We start from the raw sequence: 24,332 nt of genomic DNA, 5'->3' as shown, positions 1-24,332 counted from the left end.
TTTGATTCGGGTGTGTTAAAGGAGGGTGACATGGAAAACAAGCTGGATAGGGGCTCTCGAAGACCGGAGATGGGCACCCCTGAACTAATTGATGTCACATGTTTGAAAAAACAAAGACGCATCCAAACATAATCCTGAGTAGAGCCGGGCGGTTTACCGTTACCGAGATGGTTCACGATGGCCGACGTAATTTTGACAATGTCAGTAAATTAAGTATTTTAATGAAACGAAAAAATAGTCATTTCACCCCGCTTTGACTCTGTTTTGTTCGGCTATGTTCATTCTCCTTTAAGAAAGCAGTCAGTGTGCTTACGTATGAAGTCACTTGGTTATCAGGAAATCAAACAAACAGAAGCCTGGTAGACTAACGCTACAAGCAGTGATGAAGTCGGGCTTAAGGGAGCCTCGCCAAACTTTCACCCGACATTAAGTAGACTCGGAGTGGCCTCCAGACGGCGTTGACCTGCTGTCCTCCCTGGTTCTCAAGGTTTCAGTGCTTTCTGCTGGTAGCCAGGCCACAGGCTAATGCTAGCGGCTCACGCTACAAATGAACGTGATGGAGTTGGATAGCGGCTCTAACCTTGTCGAACCGGCTTAACTTCATGAGTGGATAGGGCGCGGACTGCATCTAGCAATCAGTATGTCGCGTTATTTTGTATCAGTGTGTGTGTGTGATTTCTCTGATAGCTTTTATGATGGTAAAGCATTCAGCATGAAGTATATTCCCACAGTGAAGCCTATAATATGAGTGTTTAAAGTGCCTGTGACACGAAAAAGCATGTTTATTTCATAGTACACGCGGTATTTTATGCTCCTGAATGAAATGGACCGCTTGGATGTGTGTGGAAGCGATCGCTATATTTATTTAGTTTTATTTAATCCCGCGCCATGAAAATGAGTGACTTCCGGCAACAGTCTCGAGTTGAGAAAGAGGGCGCTGTGACGTGTACGGAGGAAGGAGTCCTTTTCACTATACAGCCGTACTGATGTATGAGAAGAACTAAGGATTCAGCTGATTTTGCGGATTAATACGTTTATTTTTCGTATCACGCCAGCCAAACGGCTGCAGAAGAATCTTGTTGTATGAGGGGGAGGGGTGTGCGCTTTTTTGGAGTTTCAAAAGGTTCCCATTCACTGGTGGATATTGGCCAAAACAAGCCCTACTACTGTGGGACCATGGGACTTACAAGGAAGTGAGTAAACATCGTGTTTTGTATTATGTCAAATACTGGGATCATTTTAATACGGAGGTGGCTTGCATTTTGTGGCTGACATGCTCCTTGACCCCTCGGCCGACAACCGGCGGCACATCCCCCCGCCAGACGAGCACTATACTCGGCTTTTGCACTCTTGGTGTGCCCGGTGTTCTGTCAAATTTTCCACCCGATCAGAAATTGCAACTTTGTGTTAAAAATATCCGCGAATAAAGCGATTACAAAGTAAACACTACAAACTGTCTTTAAATAAAGGACTACTTTTGTTTGATCATTGTTAGGCATGTAAAAAACTCTCCTCACGCACATTAGCTGCACGTTAGCTGCACAACAACTGCAGCCGCCCTCCTCCGGGGAACGAGCTGTAAATTGCTCTCCGCCAGGCGGTTTGCCGATCGGCAAAGACAACCGACAACCCAGTCGTCATGTGAAATTTCCAGGCTAGTTATGTGTGATTTTCCGCTTCGAAGACTTTGAAACATCACTCGGTTCGTGTTAGCATGTCGGCTAGCTGTCACGCCTCTTGGTTTATTTACATTCTCCGAAGCCGGGGAAGAGGAATGACATAAGCCCGATTTAGGTGTCATAAAATATTGTTCGGGAGGTACGACAGCAAAGGTGAAGTCGACAGTTTTGACCATTATGGAGTAATTTTGCCATGTCGTCCTGAATAAGTGCATTTTTATTATTTCATATTCCATTTAGCACAAGACTGTGTTTTGTCATGACCATGCCATTTATTTAGCAATTGGGGAAAAATATTTGGATAAAAAGAATATCCTGTAAAAATATTGAAGTAGAGAGACAGAAACAATGACATTTTGCAGCTCTCTTCGTCGCGTTTTCCTCGTTCTGAATAATTCCCCCTTAACGGGCTGACTGGTCCTTCTCAAGCCATTTATTTAGCTATTGGGGAAAATACTTGGATAAAAAGCATATCCTGTAAAAATATTGGAGTGGAGAGACTGAAACAATTACATTTTGCGGCTCTCTTCGTCGTGTTTTCCTCGTTGTGAATAATTCCCCCTCAATGGGCTGCATACTAAATCAGATGAAATCGTGACTCCGCTGACGTCATCCACCTGTTGGGGACGCTCGAGCCCTATAATTGTACGCGTGGCTAACCGGCAGATTAAAAGACTAATTTTTCATCATCTGCGCTTTGCTAAATTGTTGTATATAGTCGAATCGTCTCAAAATATGATTCTAATTCACATAATAATCGTATTTAAGACTTTTTTTCTCCTGTCGTACCCACTTTAATGGCCACAGCTATTTTTCTGTATGTGCTTGCTTTGTTCTGTGTCATTACTGCCGTCATAAAATCATAAATGTTTCGTTGGCATAACAGCAGTATAGCTTTAATGTGTGTGTGTCTGCGTGGGGGTTTCATGTGTGCGTGCATGTAGTTAAAAAATGTTCTGGGAAAAAAAAACCAAACCTTGAAGTAAACATTTGTGTTGAGTAATTATGTCACAGCATCCATCAACAATAAATTGTCTGTTTGAAGTGTACTGTTCAAGCTATAAGTCATTTGTGTAACAAGGACATATTTGCACAGTCGTCATATTGATTTTTATAATGTTGTACATTGTTCAAGTCTTACAAGCTGTTATAAATGTTCATATTTAAATTAAAAGATATTTTTATATACTTAATGTTTAGACTGCATGTACAATTGTTAAATATGTTAAATTGAAAGCTGGTAAATAAATCAACGAGAAACTGTTAATTTGTGTTTCGTGCATTGATTCAAATTTTCTAATTATATAACAGTCCGCTTGGGCAAATTTATCGTCATTTATCGAGGTAAATTTAGTCAATTTATCGTGATACATATTTAACGCCATTACCCCAGCCCTAATGCTGAGTGAACAATCTTATATAGATTTGGTGAGTTTAAGTACACATAAAATTTGAACTGGAACCCGTGCATTACAGCCTGTGCTGCTGTTTGGTTTTGTGAGACTGGCGTCATTAAAAGTAATAATATTAAAAATGTTAACTTATGTTACATTAGATATACACTCACTGTGGGGGATCGAGGGGCCGTGGGTGACTGTGTGTAACTTTGTTCTCGCATCCACTGCTGCTGGCTTAGTGCATTACACGAAGGACTTGATGAAGAGATTTTCTGTAAAAGGTCTGGCAGCATGTAGGTATCACTTGCTGTCATCTGAGGAATTTATGGAGCACACAAAAATCACTATAGTATATACCTAAGGTGATATTATTACAAAATACAATAGCTGAAGCAAATCAAGTACTGAAAATATCATCAAAAAAATATGAATGCATCTGTGCGCGTGTGCGTTTAAGGACCTGGTTAAGATTGTGATGAGGCTGCAGCACAATGCCATCTGGTATTTGTTTTCGGCATTTATTTCCCTTTTCACTGGGTAAGCCACAACTAGAAAATTAGAAGGGGTTCAAGCAGTTAGAGCACAGCATGATCATACAGTATATAATGCATTTATGACAGATTGATCATTCCGTGAAATTTACGCTGCAAATTTATAACATCATAATCACATTATTTTTCTTAAATCCAGTCAAATATTTTTTTCCATCTTGTTTTGAGTGTTAAAGACTAGTTAATAGATTAATGCAACAGATTATTCAATGTACTTTAAGTAAATATTACTATTTGTTCTTATTAGGCCATACATCTACCTAAATTCAAGACAGATTTGCATTCAAATAATGCTTTGAACAATATCCATTCCTGAATTAAGAACATTTCAGACATTTCAAAGCTTTTTTTAACATAAATATACTAATTTTTTGCTTAAAATAAGACTGTTAAGCTTATTTTCAGCTAGCTATTATTTTTCAAGAAATCTGAGTAAAGTTTACTTGAAACTGGCTGATAATTTCACTTATTTCTGGCAAATTTAAACTGAAAACATGGAAATTTAACTAGTTTTAAGGAGGCGTGTTTTTACAGTGTAAATACTTACCACTCAACAAAATTGCTTGAGTTGGTAAAATCAGACAGCAAAGGCATAAGATGTAAAAGATAATGTAAACCCATTAGCATTTAGCCTAATTTGTCCCGTCATAAATGTCGATTATAATTTACAGAGTAATACAATCTCTCTGTATTTATGATTTACAGGTATCATTGCTCACCTGTTCCTCTCTTCTTCATCGCTACTCCCAAATTCGTCGCTGGAGGAGGAGTATTCTGTGGCCTTGTTGAACGGGCTCAGAACTGTCTTGACACTCTAGATCATTGATAGTGATGAATAAAGTAAATGATAATTACATAAAATAAAACAGTTAAAATGTGATATCGTTGATAAAATACACAGAATTTTTCATACTTTTTTTTACCAAGAGTAATTTTTTTGGTCTTTTATGACCATCCTTTTCCCCATCTACCTTTGGGTTGCTGTGTTTAAATTAGACAATGTGAATATTCTACAGTGACCTATTACAGGTTGTCAAATGTTTTACTTGTAAATGTCTGCCAGTGATGTCCTTCTGCTGCCGTCTGTGCTGCTGAAGACGCTGTTGCATACGTGGACTCTCCAGCTTGAAGTTGTCTAACATACAAAAGCCCCCATTAAATTAGATGATTTATGATAGGCAGACATTATTCTTTAGCCCTAAAAGGAACATTTCATGATTGGAAAAGTCAATGTTATATGCGCATTGGATGTCTTAAATGGGCTTCTAAGTAGTAGTAGTAGTATTTTGATCATGAAGAAAAATAGACAAAGAACCTTTTGCAGTAGATACAACCATTCAATTTTATGTATGAAAATAATAATTATTTTAAACCATTAATTTTAAAATCTGCAAACTGACCTGAATGATTAATGCTGACAGACACCCCATGAGACACAGACCTGAAACCTTTATCTGTCATGAGTACAGGGCTGCCACTAGATGGTGAGAGAGACACATAGATAAAAGAAGTGTAACATCAGCAATCAATTTTTGTGTATTCATGTGTGTCAGTGTAACAGAATTAGCCACATTTAAATATATTGATTCTTTTATCACAAAGACACTTGAAATAGAAAGAACAGTATTGGCCTAAAGTTCGTTGATGCCCTAAAGACACAATGGAGGAAACAAAAAGGCAATTTCGGTAAAAATGGCATTCAAGGTTTGCAATTTCTTTAAAGAATAATGTTCCTAGCTGTGGTCAAACGTTTTACACCACGTACCACATACAAAAACAGTACTGACCAGTCAGCAACATTAGTAAACAATACCATAGTCCCATTTAGTAATATTCAAAGTCACTGAAACATTATTCCGAGTTTCCCAGTCATTTTTATGCAATAAATATAATGCTCTACTGCAATAAGACACCATTTTTACATTTCACCAATATAGAAAGATTCTTCTGCTACCTGGAAGCAGCCCTCTTGTGTGCTTTCACCAGTTCTCTGCAGTAGAACTTAGAGGTAGTACGTTCAGGGACCTGTGAAATACCAATCATATTTTATTACATGCATTGCACACAGTACCAAAACAATCTATAATTTACACTAACACATTTTTTAGTAGGAAAATTCTAATTGCTTAAATATTGCGAGTATTCAATCTGCAAACTCAAAACGTAAGTTATCAGTGCTATTTAAATATCGTGTTTGCACCGTGGGCTATTCACGATTTAAAAACTGCTGATTCAGACTCATAAGTCACGAGGTGCTTTGCGTTTTCAAGTCATGTTTGAGCTCAGACGGCGGAAAGAGAACTGTAGAGTGATATTGATATTAATGTGTGATAATAAGTGTGATGTGCATATTAATTTTGGATAACATGAATGAGTGTCTGTTTTACACAATATTGCTTCTGAGGTCTGTTTTACACTTATATATATTTTACACTGTGTTGGCCCTATTTTAATCAGTTAAGTAATTTTTTGTCAAAACAACCATGGTGACCTTTTCAAATTTCCACACAGAGAGGAAGATAAAACCGACAGCGAAGGAAGTGATTTGAATGCAAGCTGTCTATATCCTGTATGACACAATGCTCGCACAAACATTCACACATATACGAAGCCCCCCCCCCGCCCACAGACACACACATTAGTGTCAGATTACGGCATACGGTACTGTTTTCAAAGCCACACTGCAATCACAGGAGAGATTGAGTTATTAACTGCTCTATTGACTCCATATGGCCTCCTGCTAGTTCAACAACATAACATAGCAAATAGACAGCTCTATTGCCCCTCCTGTCGCTGTTGTAGTTATTAGTTGTCCTATTAAAACCATATGCTGTTGTTAGTAAATACACCTAATGGGTGTATTTTGTTAGAAACTAGTGGGACAGCAGGTATATTAGACAGAGAACAGTAGGGAGAGAAAGTTTGTGATGTATATCCGACACAGACAGTAAAGAAAGACATAAAATGTCTCCTTCCACTCAAGGCATGATTGCTTTTTTGCAAACTACAAACACTCACTCATATTAACCTCATGCTGGTGAACACAGGATGCTTAGCACAGACAAACATAAAACTATGTGAGAGAGTTTAGATCCCAGGAACAAAAACTTCCTTCTACTAATGGCAACTGGCCACGAGATCACATTCACAAGAAAACAAAATAAACATTGCCATGTGTATGGCATTTATTAGAAAGTATGATCAGCATTAATGTGTGTGTTTTCTGTCGGCAGTAAAAAAATAAAAATAAAAAAAGAGAAACCCTACCTTGGGTGGCGTCTCAGAGTCCCAGAAGACATCATCAGAGGGTGACACAGGCGTGAAAGGGGACAATGCTGAGATAGCCATATTTGACAAAGAGCTGCTGTGAGAGGCAACTCGACTCGAGTGCAAATTGGCATTCTGGGTAAGAAAAAATATATATACAAACATTAAGTGAAGTCAAAACCCCAGGACTTGTACAACTTCAATTGGACCAAAATTTTCTCATGAAACAAAAAAATAAATAAAATAACACCAGTTGTTTGAAATATCAAATGCGTTTAAATCACAATCATGTGGTTATTCATTATCATTAGAGGTTACACTATAATCAATTTGATTTTCTTGACATAACTGTGAAATACCTGGTTGATGTGAGCTCTTTGCATGGCTGGGGTACAAGGACTAGAACTGCTACCAGAGCCTAGCCTTGACTGCATCACACTGGGCAAGCCAGCAGCTAAAAGCATCTTGGCTAAATTTGAATCCTGGTCCATCTAAAACATGAAGCAGAGTGTGAAGTTGAAAGTGAGTCTAATCAGGATTTTTGACTGTTCTAAAAATCCAGGGCGGTAGAGAACATAAATATAATAATATGAATTTTTACACACCTTCTTTACTATAAACATTTAACCATTGACCACAATGTTGAATTGAATTATATTACCAAGCCACTAATACAGTAAAAATAAAGCAATTAAGAAAAAAAAAAAGGTAAATTTACTGTAAAATACTGGTAGCCGTGGTTGCCAGAATTGCAAAGTATTTAAAAAAAAAAAAAAAAAAAAAAAAAAAAAAAAAAAAAATGAAAAGAAAACCGTAAGGGTTTTATTTTTAAATTTCACAGGTGTACTAAATTTAGGAAAATATCTGCGTCAGAGATTAAAATGGCTAAATCGTACTTGCTGTGGTGACATGGAATGGAAAGTAAAAGATTTTAGTGCTGATTGGCTAAAGTATTCAAGATATGTAATGTTAATGTTTGATTACAAAGCTACAATGGTGTAATTATATAAGATCAGTTTTGCAAGTTGCCACATTTGACATGAGATGGATACATCAATGTGTGACACACTACATATGAAATGTGTCTTCATTAATGCATTTTGTCCACTTCCAAAACGCCAGGATGTATGCAATACATTGAAAACAGAATATCATGTCACAAAGCTCTTGGCAACATGATTATGTTCTGAACTTTTTTTTAGGTAAATATGTTTACCCAAAAATAACCATTTCCATTTCAATCAATACCAATTTCACATAAATTGATTCGATTTTAACATTTCGGCAAGATACTGTATCACAAAACTATTAGCACATTGATACTTTTACCCTTCTTTTTCTTTTTGAATGACCAAAATTTTGCGAAGTCTCCCTACTTTTATTCAGGATGCATTTTACTTGTAGACCAATCAGTGTTAACAAAACTACCATTAAAAGAATTACACTTTAACTGTATGTAACCGGTATGACGGTTGTGGTGTCACTGCGCTCCCTTTCTCTATGTCCACCCTCTCCAACTAGGGTTTGAATCCACATGGTCACTGAGTGCAATTGAGTATGCTTACTACTGATCCAAAAATCCAAACCAGGTTAAGTTGCCAGGAGGCTCATTTAAGTTCTCAGATAGTAAGGTTTTTCCTAACTTTCTAAATGCACAGAACTTCCACCAGCTGGTCTTCAGTAGCTCGGTAGTGAGCACGATCAACTGCCAAGATAACAGTGTGGGTTTGAATCCTGTTTGGAAAGTTGGGAGAACAAGAACAGGAATGCAGTCATGACATCACGACCAAATACATATGAAATAAACATTATATTACATATAAATCTACCATAAAATGTACAGTTACCGAAAAACTACACCGGTTTTACATGTATTTTATGGTTTTCCTATATATATATATTTTAACAGTAAAAATTCTGGCAACTACAGCTGTCATTAGTCTATCTTTTTTTTGTTTGTGTTTTAACATGTACAAGCTACTACATCGTCAATTTCCACTTGAGTGGTAGTTCTACGGCTCCAACCCTTATTCAGTCTTTCGTTTTGTAGAACCAGCAGTCAACCTAACCATACTTTAAAAAAACATTTTGCTTGTTTTGTTTCCAAGCTTGAGGTTTAAGACTGGGGGTGGGCAGAGTAGGTGGAAACAGGAGCATCAAAAGAGAAATTCAAAGACTTGCGAGCACAGGACACAACCAAGGACAGACTGACTGTAACACAACGCGGGGAGTGGCGGTGATAAAAAGGTGTTTGATAGCCAAGGAACACAGGGCTTTACCGCTGAGCGCTGACAGTTTGTGGGGCAGCTGGACAAGGAAGCAGCAGTGGTAGCGGCAGGAGCGCCTGTGTTCCCGCTGTTAGCCATTAGCTTTTGGACAGATGCCTCTGGCTTTTCTCTTTGCTTCTCCCTGTCCCGCTCTCTTTCCCTGTGTCTGTGGTCATGCTGCAGGGACAGGAGCTGCGTTTGGTCTTTAGGCAGGGTGCGGTGGGATCTCCTGCCCGACGAGGGCTGCTGATGCTGGCTCAGAGGCTGGGGTTTGGCTGATGACTGAAGATGAAGCTGAGACTGCTTGGCTTTAAGCTGAAGCAGCTGGTTTGGAACCACTGCTCTCTGTGCAGCAACATGGAAAGCACATATAGAAAGAGCCAGGAAGCGAATAATGAAGCATAATTTCTGAACATTATAAGTGCCCAGTCACCACATGTGCTTTATCAGCAGTATTTCAGATATTATATAGAAATGTGAAAACTATAAAGGCCGAATGTACTTTGTTTTATTTCTAATTCTCTACTACAATGGGCATAATAAACTCATGCGCACCTCGACCTCTGAAAATAGTACGATGATCATCTAAATATCTTAACCCGATATAATAAATGAGAGTGTATTATACTTGAAGAATTATGGTACGTCATCACACAAGATAACACAGATACAGGTTTTAGCTGTATCATCCACTCCTGAAAAACTAGTGATATCACACGCGGGCATGCTGCTGACATGTTGAGATTAATAGTAACATATTAAAAGGAATACTAAGTGACAGGACAAAAGAAAAAGTAGAAAGGTAGAAGGTTGCATACTGTGATGCCAGAGGGAGGGCAACAATGAGAAAACAACAAAAGGAAGAGAAGACATGCAGCGAACAGTTGAGACAGAAAGGGCTTTAAAACAAAATGAAGCGCCTGCTGTGATAAACATTGGCTTAAAAACTTGTCAGGATCTAACATTCCACTATGTATGTCACGGCCTTCCTTCACAGTTCTAACAGGAGTCCAACTCAAACACAGATTTCAAAACTAATCCTTTTCTCATCACTTCACATCAAAATGATGAACATGTGCTGTACTACTAAGGGTCTACAAAATCAATTCCATGGCTGAACTATATTGTTTTTTCTACATTTCCTATTACCAACTGCACACAGGAGCACTCCGCATTACAGTATGCTCTTTCCCCATTTTTATCTCACTGACTCTGATTCCTGTTGCTTTGGGGCAGACACACACATGCACGTAGCAATGGTCTCTTGTTCTCACCATATCTTTAAAACTGAAAATTATACTGCCACATCCAAATGGGAGCTGAACCCCATTTCCTTGCTCACAACTGCCTTTACTGGTCAATGCTTTGTACACACAAAGGCAAAATACAGATGATCACTGACTTATACCAGGTCCACATACTGTACATAGAAATGAACAGATGACGAATAGAAGAGGTGTTGAAAATGAATTACCTGCTCCGAGTCCAGAGGTCTAATAGACACATCAGCAATCCACTGGTCCTGTTTAAGACACAAGGGTATACAACCTAAAACCAAAACCTGTAAAACGGTGTTGTCACAGTTGCCTTAGTACAGTAACTTACTTGAGCATTACAATTTTTGCCAATAATATTATCATCAAAAATTTAGGGAGGTGAGGCTCACTTAACCTGTCACGCACAAATTATGATTTTTTTCTTTTTAATCCTTACAGGGCGCTCATTTAACTCACTGGATGCTATTGAGGACCTAGTTTTATCCTTTTTGACTGGGACAGGCGAATGCACGCTTGTTCATTGCATTTACAGCCAGTCTTCCTCGTTTAAATGAATTGGATGTCTCTCACTATCACTGGCATGCAATGAGTTAAATACTGCATTATGAAGAAAAAAAATTTAAACTTTAGAATGTTAGTGGTGCCGTAACCAGTTTGTATTTGTTTTCATTAATTTTATCCATCCATCCATCCATCCATCCATCCATCCATCCATCCATCCATCCATCCATCCATCCATCCATCCATCCATCCATCCATCCATCCATCCATCCATCCATCCATCCATCCATCCATCCATCCATCCATCCATCCATCCATCCATCCATCCATCCTTTCTCTACCGCTTATTCTGGGGTCGGGTCGCAGAGGCAGCCGCTTTGGCTGGAAAGCCCAGACTTCCCTCTCCCCAGCCACTTCAACCAGCTCCTCCGGCGGAATCCCAAGGCGTTCCCACTCCAGCCGAGAGACACAGTCTCTCCAGCGTGTCCCGGGTCCTCCTTGGGACTTCTTGCCGGTGGGACGTGCCCGGAACACCTCTCCAGGGAGGCGTCCAGGAGGCATCTGAACCAAATGCCCGAGGCACCTCAACTGGCTCCTGTCAACCCGGAGGAGTAGCGGCTCAACACAGAGTCCCTTCCGGATGACCGAGCTTCTCAGCTCAGGAGCTAAGAAAAAGCCCGGACACCCTGCGGAGGAAACTCATTTCTGCCGCTTGTATTTGGGATCTTGTTTTTTCGGTCATGACCCACAGCTTGTGACCATAGATGAGGGTAGGAACGTAGATCGACTGGTAAATCGAGAGCTTCGCCTTTGGGTTCAGCTCCTTCTTCACCACTATGGACCGCTGCAGAGTCCGCATCACTGCAGACGCTGCACTGAGCCGCCTGTCGATCTCCCGTTCCCTCCTACCCTTACTCGTGAATAAGACCCCAAGTTACTTGAACTCCTCCACTTGGAGCAGGATCTCATCCCCGACCCAGAGAGGGCACACCACCCTTTTCCGACTGAGGACCATGGTCTCGGATTTGGAGGTGATGATCTTAATCCCGACTGCTTCACACTCTGCTGCGAACCACTCCAGTGAGAGTGGAGGTCGCGGCTTGATGAAGAAAAGAGTACCACATCATCTGCAAAAAGCAGAGATGCAATGCTGAGGCCACCAAACCAGACCCCCTCAACGCTTCGGCTGTGCCTAGAAATTCTGTCCAGAAAAATTATGAAAAGAATTGTTGACAAAGGGCAGCCTTGGCGGAGTCCAAGGTTAACTGGGAACAAATTCAACTTACAGCCGGCAATGCGGACCAAACTCTGACACCAGTCGTACAGGGACCAAACAGCCCATTCGTTTTAATTTCATTAATTACGTTTTAATTAACATGGTATTAAGGGCACTTTCACATTAGACCAAGATGACCAGGGTCCGGTTACAGAGCTACCTCGCAACAACACTTGCAAATGATTAGTTGAAAAGGTTCAGAATTCACACTGCACCAAGCTAACTTTCCGAAAAGCGTCCTGTGGACGAAAGGCGCACTCATTGATTGGACAAATTCAGATTAGGAAATGCCTCCATCCTGGGAGAGGTGGGAGCATGGAGTGTCACAGCGTGGTGCTGTGACGCGACACATAATGTAGCATAAGGGCACCCTTCTCTGCTTGCATTCACAAGCGAAGCGAAGCAGGGTGCGCTTAAAGCGGACCGAGACACACGATTTTTGAGCAGACCATAGTTAGTTTGTTTTGTCCGAACGAGATCGGATGCGCGTTCACATTTACAAAATGAAGCGGATTATCTGAGAAAAAGAACTGTGGTCTGTTTATAAAAGACCAAACAGTGCTAGAATGAAAGCGCTGTAATTCATAACTGAATTTATGATTTTAAACAATAATCTAAAAATACAATAATGATTAATAATTAAACAAATATATTGTAATAATTGCTGATATCAAAGTTTTTTTTTAAACGAACGGTCACTTGTCCTACAAAGGGTTAATAGTCTTAAACGAAAAAAAAAAAAAGGTGCTCTTAAATGACCAGAAATGAAATGTTTTCTTGTTTGTTCTATAAACGGTTAAAGGTCTTAAATGCCAACTTTTGAATAACTGTCCACTATAGTGACCACTGCCCCTGAAAGGGTTAATTCATACTCTGCATCCAGTAGATAAAATAGAGAGAATCCGTCATTTTATGGACGTTTATCTGTACTGCCTGCTGTATCTTCAGTCCAGTGTGAAATATTTTTTCCCCCCACATTTTTACTCCAATATTTTGTATTTTATGGATTAAATTAGTTACTCGTGCATGCATGTATGAATATGCACACGAAAAACACACATACAATAATTAGTATACACTAAGTCTAAAGATGACTTAAGAGAGTTGGGGTCTAAAATATTCAGAGATTGCAAGATGGTGGGAAGCTCTTAGCTAATGTAATAAATATTTTACAGTGACCTCTTTTCAACTTTCTATGGGAAAATCCTTAGATGCTTAGGTGTATCTAGGTGTTGGTTAACAAGAATCAAAGATCACAAAGTTTAACTGAACTTTAAATGAAACAAATGTGACAATACTTGGATCAGTTTTGGATGATTTGTTGCATGCCATTTCCTATTTTTAGTTTCACTTCTATTTCCTAGAGAATTGTATAGATATATGGGGCCCTATTTTGGTCGACAGCATTGCTGCGCTGAACGCGACAAAGTACTTATTCAATGTGCAATAGGGAAAAAAAAAACTATTAAGTGAAGTTAAACTTGGATAAAATGTGATCTTTACCTGCGTTCTGTCATTTCTCTGGTATTTGTCCTTCTTTAAGATTCTATTGTCATGGTTTTCAGATTCCTCCCCAAGCATAAGTTCTTGTAGTTCTGCCCACTGCAAGGCAGCATCAGACAACTTTCGCATCTGTTCCTGGAAACAGTCCAATAAAATCCAAATGTGTTTTATTTTGTTTTAAAAGTTAAATCTTTAAAATAACTGAACAAAAAAAGAAAAACTTACGTCTTCTAAAATTTGTCGTTTTTCAAGTTGCTGTTGAATCCTCCTCTGTCTATCAGCGAGTAATTGCTGCTTGTATAATTCTTGCTCTACTATTTGCTGCAATGCCAAGACAAAATTTTGCATTTAAAGGCCAGGTTAAAAAAAAAGATTGTATACCCTGAGAAGTAATACCATGGATACGAAGTGTTTCACTGTACATTTAACAATGTACAACACATGTAGTGGATGTTGGCGAACTAAGCATTCTACAGGTCTATCACATCAAGTTATTATAATGAGACTAAGGCCTGCAAGCAAATGAGCATAATAATACAGAAAGAAGCAAACAGGAAACCAAGCTTGCAATCATGTTTTTGATACTAACACTGTATTTCATCAGCCCCAATGACAAGTGATGTTAGGGCCTCTGCCCTCCCTCTTGAGACATGGCCCACCTTGGACAAGTGTGAATGTCTTGAATCTGATTGCAGGTTGGATGCCTGATAGCTGGAGCGGCCACAGGTGCGGACAATAACAATCAGCCACCTTTAAAAGCCAGTGGACGCACCTACCTTGTTGCCTGATCAAATTGTCTGGTTCCTCAGGCTACATCTACACTAGGACAGATAATTTTCTCCAGGGCATTTTGCCGATTATTTTTATAACTGTCCACACTTCGTTTAGGTGCGTTTAAGGCCCCGTCGCTTCTGCAAGGTATGCCTGCATTTGTGCAAACTACGCATGCGTAGAAAGGAGAAGCCTCATGTTTTACGTCATCGCCCGCGTGGTTTACCTCTGAACCGGAAACTCATTACTCGTCCGAGGGAAATTTCAAGATTAATACACCTTCGATACTGTCTTTATTTTTGTGATCACAGTTTTTTCGTGATCGCAATTGAACGCATCACGCAGGAGTGATAGTGAAGGGAGAGCACGGTTGGCTTTTACGAGCAGGCGCCGAGTTGTGATTAAAATAAATCTTTATAAAACAACGAAAGCCTGACATCATTACTTGCAAAGTTACAATCGATGCTCAGTTGCACTCTCACCACTTGGAATATAACAAATAGAAGCATATGGTGAGGCTCTTCGTATATTTCCTGGAAGCCTCAACCAGGGCTGCTTGTGCATAAAAGTGGCGATCCTGGAAGTGGCGACAGCAGAAATGTCTTGGAGAAAAAACTGATCATGCGCCTCTTTGACAGGGGGTAACACGCAGGTCAGTTTTTGGGGTTTAATTTTCCTCTACCCATTTTTATATACAGTACTCATGTTTGATCGGCATTGAGTTGGGAGGGGCCAGCCCAGCAGCTGCCTGATCGGAGACAACTCTGCAGACGAACTCTGTACAAAACGCTCATCTCCACCTCATCATCATGGGCACCGAATTGAAGCATATTATTGAGACGTAGTTTGACGGTTCAAGAAAAATGTGTGGAAAAGAAAAGAGGAGCAGGAATGCCACATCATGATCGTCCGCCTCCATTGTTTACGACGCAGGCGACGGCATGACGTCCCTTCCTGAGTATCCGAATGATGTACGGAGACAGCAGTCCATATTAGGCGGCACTTAGGCGACGGGTAACATTACCCGCCTACATTATCCGTCTAACAACTAATCCGGATAATAGGCAAACTAGTGTCGCCGACATGCTGTATACTCCAACTAATTACACGTTTAACGCCATTATCCGTCCTAGTGAAGACGTAGCCTCAGTCAGTTACATCTCGTATTCGTATGTAATTTTTTTTTTTCTTTTTTTTTTCGTTTGTAAATTCTGTTCTTATCACCGGCTCATGACCTGCTTTTGCACTCCCCTCGCAGGATTACAACGCCTGCCCTTTTTACCATGTCCCATCGCCACACACCAGCTTGACTACCCTGAGCGGAAAGCACCCCCCCCCTCCCCCTTCCCGCAGTATACTCGCCCTCTGCCTCGGCTCTGGCATCAGTCTGCTCATGTTTTTTCCTGGTCTCAAAGAAAATAAATATTTTTACCCATCACAACTTTGTGTTTGTGTTTGCTCAGCAAACCCCCCCATTCCCTGTACCTAACAAGTAAGTGTGATCGGAAATGGTGAAACCAAAAGTAGAAACTGCATTGATGAACTACAAAATTATTTTATATGATACACTTTATGACTGTATCAAATGATTGGGTGACTACAACATTTATCATAAAATCTAATCATTATACCTGTTGTCTCTGCTGATCTACACCAACTCTGTGGCTCCTCTGCCTGCACTCTTCTCGATCTTCTGTCTGTAAACGCAGAAACTCCCGCCGTAGTGTCCATTCGCCAGGAACATTCACGATGGAGCTAGAAGAAGCAACAGAGAGACAAAAACTGTAATCATTGAAAAGGAATATCAGTGTATCATTCCTTCAGTCCATGTTTTAGAATACAAAATCAGGAAATGGATAAAGACTTGATTTCATTTTTCACTTTCAAAAAAAAAAAAAAAAACAGAAAACAGATAATGGCCTATTTTTCGCTGTTTCGACTTTGCTTTAAAATTCAAAATAGTATATGAGAGAATGAAATTATCATGGTAATTTTGTTCTATTCGTTTTTGGTTTGTATAATTTTCAATTTTTTAAAAACCATGTACACATCTGCCATCCTTGACAAAAACGTTCGGTAATAATAACTTTAAAATATTAGCTATCGATTCACCCATCAATGGAATCATCCAGTAGAGACTGACCAACTTTCCTGAGAAAAATAAAGTAAAGTACTCCCAGGTCACAACACATTGAAAATGATACAAACAAAAAGCGAAAAGAACAAAAATACCAAGTTGATTCCATTCTCTCATATTCTATTTTCAATTTAAAAACAAAATCAAAACAGGAAAAAATAGGCCGTTACTGTATTTGTTTTACGATTTTAGATATGAAATAGCAAGTTACCAGTTTTTTCGATTTTGGATTCTAAAACATATGGAATGAACGAATGATACACTGATAGAGGAAGACTCCATTGCCCACCACTGATACAGAATAATTGCCAGACATACTACTGCATAAATACTAGAGTTGTCAGATATTCTCGGTTAGCCAATTAAATCGGCCAATAAAAGCATTTTAAAATGATATCGGAGAATACTGACATCGGTTATGGGCCAAAATGCATATTGCAGTGCTGTCATGTCCACTTATAGCCTTTCTGTGTTTCTGTTGTTTTGACGCCCCCTGCTAACGCTTAGGTGTAATTAATTTTGAAAAGTTCCAGCACTTTCTGCTGACGTCATATGTCGACGTGAGCTCATTGCGAATAGAGAAAGCTAAATGAAAGATCTAATGTCTACCAGCTTAAAATTTCAGACGCACCTTCTAGTATACGTAACGTCATAATCCAGTTGTCGTTTATTGCAATCCAGGCAGTTCACAATTCCAAGTGATGGTGAATGATTTCTTATTGCAAGTGTTTTGAGTTGTAAGTGTTGACAGTGGTCAGAAAGTCTTGTGTTTTTAAGTGTTCGAATGGTTTAGGTCACAGGTGTCAAACCGATTCCAGAAAGGGCCTAGTGGGTGCAGGTTTGCTTTCCAACCAATGAAGAGGACACCTTTTCACCAATTAGATCTTTTACATGTGTAATCAGTTAAACTTTGTCAGGTGCTGCTTGTTTCAGCAGGAAGTTCATTTGTTAAACTCTCTGCGCGTTATCGGTTGGAACAAAATCCAGCACCCACTAGGCCCTTTCTGGAATCGGTTTGACACCTGTGGTTTAGGTGGTCAAAACACTGTGTGGCTACACCATCTGTGTCCCAAAAAATTCTTGCCTCACACTTCCATTTAAACACACTTGATATGTGCCAGTTAATTAAAGCATCAGCTGCGGCTACCGTACTATCATCTAGACAAAAGGGTTGTCATCTTGCCTAATTACAGTACAACTAAAACAATACAAAAGGTGACCATAGTGAAATATAAAAAATTGACTCCAAACACAACCTTGCTAATAAACAATATAGCTCCAACATAATGTCTGCAGCCAATTTACCACAGCCGTTCTTGCCATCTCACCACATTGATTGTGCCTTATAAAAGCACCGCTTGAAAGTAATATTCTTTCTTTGTTTTATATTCATGAGCATTGTGTAGTATATAGGAGATGTGTATGTAGTATTTCATTTTGTTTGCATTTGTGGTAAAATGTGATTAGACTATTTCATTGCTTGCAAGATGTACTACCAGTTGCTATTCACATCGACATGTGTATACTTTGATTTATTTGTGACTTTAGTTCATATTGTTGACGCAACGTTTTGTTGATTTTCATTTTACAAAACAGTATCAGCGCTCTTGTCTAAAGAAAGATGACTACAGTAAAGCCAATTCAACTTTACTCCAGTGTCTGACTTTTCTTTAGAGCCTGTTTTGTTCGCTATCTGTTGATTTGTGTACCCCCCCACACAGGACAGAACAAATGCCTTATTGACACTTTGCTTGCACTTGATCCAAAAAAACAGATGCTTGCACTATTTTGATTTCAACAATATAGTGTTGCAATATGGGCACTTTTTCCTTAACTTCAATTGAAGTTGTTCTCTTATTTTTTACAGAATGTTTATTTGGAAAACCTTGAAGAAGATAGACATGTCATCATAAAAGCATCCAGTGGGGCATCACAGTACAATTAGCCTATAATCAGGGGTGAAAGTGGCTAGAATTTCTTGCCGGAACTCCCTGACATAAAGTTCTGCACGAAGCCCTTTGTAGGGAGGAGGGGGAGGGGCTTAAACCTCCTAAAACTGCTTTTTGCACAGTCATAAATATAAAACTCAATGATACACGACTGGTTTCACACACACACACACACACACACACACACACACACACACACACACACACACACACACACACACACACACACACACACACACACACACACACACACACACACACACAGTGGTTAGCACGTCTCCCTCACAGTTCTGAGATCAAGGGTTCAATCCCAGACTCCGGCCTTCCAGTGTGGGGTTTGCATGTTCTCACCATGCCTGCTCCTGGAACTCCTGTTTCCCCCGTCCCAAAAACATGCATGTAGGCTGATCAAACACTCTAAATCAGGGGTCTCCAAACCAGTCCTCAGGGGCCGCTGTGGGTCCTGGTTTTTGTTCCCAACCGATCAAGCACAGACAGGTTAACCAATAAGGTTTTTGCTAAAACAAGAAGCACCTGGCTGCAATCAACTGATTACACTTATGAAACACTAGATTGGAGTAAAAGTTGTGGTCTTGTTTTGTTGGAATAAAATCCTGCACCCACTGCGGCCCTATGTGGAATAGTTTGAAAACCGCTGCTCTAAATGGTCCCAAGGTATGAATGTGTGCGCCTCCTTATGCCCTGAAATTGGCTAGCAACCGATTCAGGTTGTACCCCGTATACTTCCCAATGTTCGATGGGATTGGCTCCAGCGCCCCTGTGACCTTCGTGAGGATAAGCGGCTCAGAAAATAAATTAATTAATTAATAGGTTTCACACATGCATTAGGCTGCTGCATTACACTGGAACGAGGAGAAACTGATTTCCTTTCAAAATTGCTTATTTTTTTATTTACAAAGTTCCATCTAAAACGCCATCTAATTTTTGTATTTCCTCAAATCTAAAAGCAGAACCTCGATTTTAACTACTGTAATTTCCTGAATATAACGCACACTTTTTTTCCCCAAAATCAACTTGTAAAATCATGGTGCGCATTATACACGGGTACAGGGATGGAGACAGAAATATATATACAGTGCCTTACAAAAGTATTCGGCCCCCTTGAATCTTGCAACCTTCGCCACATTTTAGGCTTCAAACATAAAGATATGAAATTTAATTTTTTTGTCAAGAATCAACAACAAGTGGGACACAATCGTGAAGTGGAACAACATTTATTGGATAATTTAAACTTTTTTAACAAATAAAAAACTGAAAAGTGGGGCGTGCAATATTATTCGGCCCCTTTACTTTCAGTGCAGCAAACTCACTCCAGAAGTTCAGTGAGTATCTCTGAATGATCCAATGTTGTCCTAAATGACCGATGATGATAAATAGAATCCACCTGTGTGTAATCAAGTCTCCGTATAAATGCACCTGCTCTGTGATAGTCTCAGGGTTCTGTTTAAAGTGCAGAGAGCATTATGAAAACCAAGGAACACACCAGGCAGGTCCGAGATACTGTTGTGGAAAGGTTTAAAGCCGGATTTGGATACAAAAAGATTTCCCAAGCTTTAAACATCTCAAGGAGCACTGTGCAAGCCATCATATTGAAATGGAAGGAGCATCAGACCACTGCAAATCTACCAAGACCCGGCCGTCCTTTCAAACTTTTTTTCTCAAACAAGGAGAAAACTGATCAGAGATGCAGCCAAGAGGCCCATGATCACTCTGGATGAACTGCAGAGATCTACAGCTGAGATGGGAGAGTCTGTCCATTGGACAACAATCAGTCGTACACTGCACAAATCTGGCCTTTATGGACGAGTGGCAAGAAGAAAGCCATTTCTCAAAGATATCCATAAAAAGTCTCGTTTAAAGTTTGCCACAAGCCACCTGGGAGACACACCAAACATGTGGAAGAAGGTGCTCTGGTCAGATGAAACCAAAATTGAACTTTTTGGCCACAATGCAAAACGATATGTTTGGCGTAAAAGCAACACAGCTCATCACCCTGAACACACCATCCCCACTGTCAAACATGGTGGTGGCAGCATCATGGTTTGGGCCTGCTTTTCTTCAGCAGGGACAGGGAAGATGGTTAAAATTGACGGGAAGATGGATGCAGCCAAATACAGGAACATTCTGGAAGAAAACCTGTTGGTATCTGCACAAGACCTTAGACTGGGACGGAGATTTATCTTCCAACAGGACAATGATCCAAAACATAAAGCCAAATCTACAATGGAATGGTTCAAAAATAAATGTATCCAGGTGTTAGAATGGCCAAGTCAAAGTCCAGACCTGAATCCAATCGAGAATCTGTGGAAAGAGCTGAAGACTGCTGTTCACAAACACTCTCCATCCAACCTCACTGAGCTCAAGCTGTTTTGCAAGGAAGAATCGGCAAGAATGTCAGTCTCTCGATGTGCAAAACTGATAGAAACATACCCCAAGCGACTTGCAGCTGTAATTGGAGCAAAAGGTGGCGCTACAAAGTATTAACGCAAGAGGGGCGAATAATATTGCACGCCCCACTTTTCAGTTTTTTATTTGTTAAAAAAGTTTATCCAATAAATTTTGTTCCACTTCACGATCGTGTCCCACTTGTTGTTGATTCTTGACAAAAAATTAAAATTTTATATCTTTATGTTTGAAGCCTGAAATGTGGCGAAAGGTTGCAAGGTTCAAGGGGGCCGAATACTTTTGCAAGGCACTGTATATTATATATACTGTATATAGACCGATTTTTTTTATTGACACGGCCATGTTGTGTTGAAGAAAATGTATGCGGCAATCTGTTGCCGACCATTACGGTACATGACATCACCATTTTGTTTCGATAATACTTCACTCTGATTGGTCGAATGATTTTGTCTGTGTTAAATTCTGCTTTTTTCACTCTTCATAAAGCACAGAATTTAGTTTCTTGAACTCATTGGAGTCAACGTTTATTGCAACTCGGCAACTCGGACCATAACAAACGTAACACAACACAGACTTCCTGTGTCCGTCAACTATTTCTGTCCCTCGGGAAACTCAAACCCAAATAACAATAGTTCCTCTTGTTACAGTAGCGATGAGCTCGTTCCGATTTCTGACTTCGGTCCTTACTTTTATTTTACCGTATCAATCCATGGAAGAAACATTTATTCATCATGATGAAAAGATCAAGTTATACAGCAGCTTTCAAAAGAAAAGTCACATGTTTTGTTTTCTCCTGGATTTCGGTAAGTTGGAGAAGTTGTCAAATCATATTATTACCGTGCATATTGTCTGTTTACGGTAATGTTTTGAACTACCAATGTGCTATGCTTGTGCTGTGTTTCAACAGTCAGTAAAATGACATTTCTGTATCTGTACACGAGCTCAGTTTTCTTGTATTCTTCTATTAATTGGTGGTAAAATTAGGGTGCGCGTTATACACGGACACAATAATTTTCCCTAGATTTTACAAGTAACTTTGGGGTGCGCGTTATATATGGGTGCACCTTATATTCGTGAAATTACGGTATTCAAGAACATAGGATGTACTTTAAAATTGAAGATAATATAAACATTTTTTTTTCTAAATAATAAAGATATGTAACATAATTAAAAAAAAAAAAGTACAAATGACTTACATTATGCATAGTGAAATTGAATATATTTTGAAGACAAAGCAAGCATTGACTTTTTTTAATTACCGGCATAAGGAAATAAATAAGTAGCCTTACATAAATGAACAAAAATAAGTTCAAATTGCACATTAACATGGAAGATGTTCTTAACCACCAAATAAAATAAAATAAACCTCATCAACTCTTTTTCCATTCTCTTAAAGATCTTATCAATCTTCCATTGCATTGCCCCTTTAATTCAACAAGCTTTTTTCCCCCTCTATTTGTTGTTCCCAAAAAAAGGTGCATTTGAACCAATCACAGCTTACTATCCATGCTGATCACATGTCAGTATGTCAGCCAACTGAACGGACAGCAGAGTCCAGTTTTTTGTTTTTTTCTGCGTGCCCTGCAGTGCATGTGCACTGTGTGTGCAGGGCGACGCAACTTGTCAAATACAGAGAGATGCTGGGAAGAACTACGTACAATAAATGAATTATAAATAACAGTAGAAACGGATGACGCTACACAAGCTCTTTATTAGGCTTGCTGTTAACACTTGTGTATGTAAATCTGACGTTAGGAGATTGTTCTTATTGGAGATACGAGTGTGCCAGCGTGGCAGGCTTTTTTTTTTTTTTTTTTAAACATGGGGTTTTGACAGTTGCCCTCATATTTTTGTGATCAAAACACCGTATGCCGGAACGGCGTTCCGCCTCCGTAGTTCGTGGCGGAACGCCGATCCGGCTCGTTTCGGCCCACTTTCCCCCCGCCTATAATATGTTACGTACACGACCGCATGTATCGGTATCAGTTTGATATCAGTATCGAATTTTTCGAGTCAGACAATATTGGGATATCTGTTAAAAATTCTTTATCGGACAACTCTAATAAATACCTTGTTTACCTAATATTGAGTAAACTTGTATCCTGCTGCGTAATATGTATTGTGCCTCTTATTTTTGTTACTCTTGTCAAATTTACCTTGGCTCTCCTTCCTCCTCTGTGATCTCATCTTCTTCCTCTTCACTTCCACTGTACTCGTACTCTGGGCCATCTAAGAGGCGAGAAAAACAATATACTAAAATTAGGTTAATTATTCATTCATATTCTTCATTGCGCATTTTTGGGCTGGTGCGACTTATACTCAGGTGCGACTTATAGTCCGAAAATACGTTACTTAAAAATAATAAATACAGAAATACAACCCTAAGTAACAGTCTAGAGTTGTTTAATTTCACAGTATTTAACCATTTCATGACATTGATGACAATAGACATTTAAGTCATTTCAACTGGATGACTTGCTATGAATGCCCGCCAATCAGTAAATGAGTGCCGTGTAAAGTTAAAGTAAATAATAATAATAAGAAATCATTACATGTTTAAAAAAAGGGTTGTTACCTTTCTCCTTTTTCTTTCTGGTTCTGTCAAGGTGATCTTTGAGCATGATGCGAACTTGTCTTTCATTAGTCAAATCTCTTATAAAGGCATGCCTCAGCAGGACGTCCGTTGTGGGTCGGTGGAGGTGGTTCTTGACTAGACAGGTATCAATAAATGACAGAAAGCGCTTGGACCTGTAAGAGATGAAGAAAAGAAGCAAAACATACGTTAAAAAATGTAAAATGTAAAAATAGTTTGCTACAAATGCATGCATTTCATGAATTATAATTTGTCAGAGAACTTAAACTTACCTGTAATTAGTAAGAATAGCTAACTAAAAATCCCTTTAAAAATTGCCAATTCATGTTCCAGCTATGGTTGAAGCAGTATTTCCAATGTATGCACGACAGCTGAAAACACTTGAGATGCATTGTCTAAAATCTCACCAAGTAAGGTCATTGGGAAAAAAAAATACATATACCTTGAGTTGCAAAGAAACCAGACAGGAGAGAGAACTCAATACCCATCTAAGACTGTTCAAGCTATTGAAGGCTGGGACTGCTACGAATGTGTTTCTTATGACATGAATAGTGAATGAAGGACAGCAGGGTTCTACCACCAGTTCAAATTTGATGGGTACATTAATTATGCAAAGAGTGAATGAGATGACGTAAGAGTCGGACGCAAGCTATGAACTCAGTTGAGAATGACTTTTTTTGACTACTGTGTTCAAAAGGGAACACATGCTTATTGAAGAGATAACATTCTCACAAACA

General features: G+C 39.4%; 1 protein-coding gene across 5 annotated transcripts in view; it reads right to left on the bottom strand.

The window, feature by feature from the left end:
* Positions 1 to 24,332, bottom strand: part of LOC130923691 (mitogen-activated protein kinase kinase kinase kinase 4-like) — a 53,669-nt gene that overhangs the window by 9,006 nt on the left and 20,331 nt on the right. For 2 of the 5 annotated variants that reach the window (XM_057849585.1, XM_057849586.1), the window contains exons 10-24: positions 23,578 to 23,750; positions 23,159 to 23,231; positions 16,121 to 16,244; positions 13,944 to 14,039; positions 13,719 to 13,853; positions 10,636 to 10,683; positions 9,174 to 9,506; positions 7,254 to 7,385; positions 6,895 to 7,029; positions 5,582 to 5,652; positions 5,028 to 5,104; positions 4,674 to 4,762; positions 4,347 to 4,441; positions 3,537 to 3,624; positions 3,247 to 3,390 (exon numbers count right to left, since the gene is read on the bottom strand). In XM_057849585.1, the coding sequence (XP_057705568.1) occupies positions 3,247 to 3,390; positions 3,537 to 3,624; positions 4,347 to 4,441; positions 4,674 to 4,762; positions 5,028 to 5,104; positions 5,582 to 5,652; positions 6,895 to 7,029; positions 7,254 to 7,385; positions 9,174 to 9,506; positions 10,636 to 10,683; positions 13,719 to 13,853; positions 13,944 to 14,039; positions 16,121 to 16,244; positions 23,159 to 23,231; positions 23,578 to 23,750 (1,813 nt within the window). The other 3 variants (XM_057849588.1, XM_057849589.1, XM_057849590.1) reach the window with 3 other exon arrangements.

The sequence above is a fragment of the Corythoichthys intestinalis genome, chromosome 11, assembly GCF_030265065.1.
Source record: "Corythoichthys intestinalis isolate RoL2023-P3 chromosome 11, ASM3026506v1, whole genome shotgun sequence".
Classification (NCBI taxonomy): domain Eukaryota; kingdom Metazoa; phylum Chordata; class Actinopteri; order Syngnathiformes; family Syngnathidae; genus Corythoichthys; species Corythoichthys intestinalis.
This window is presented reverse-complemented; position numbering and strand designations above follow the sequence as displayed.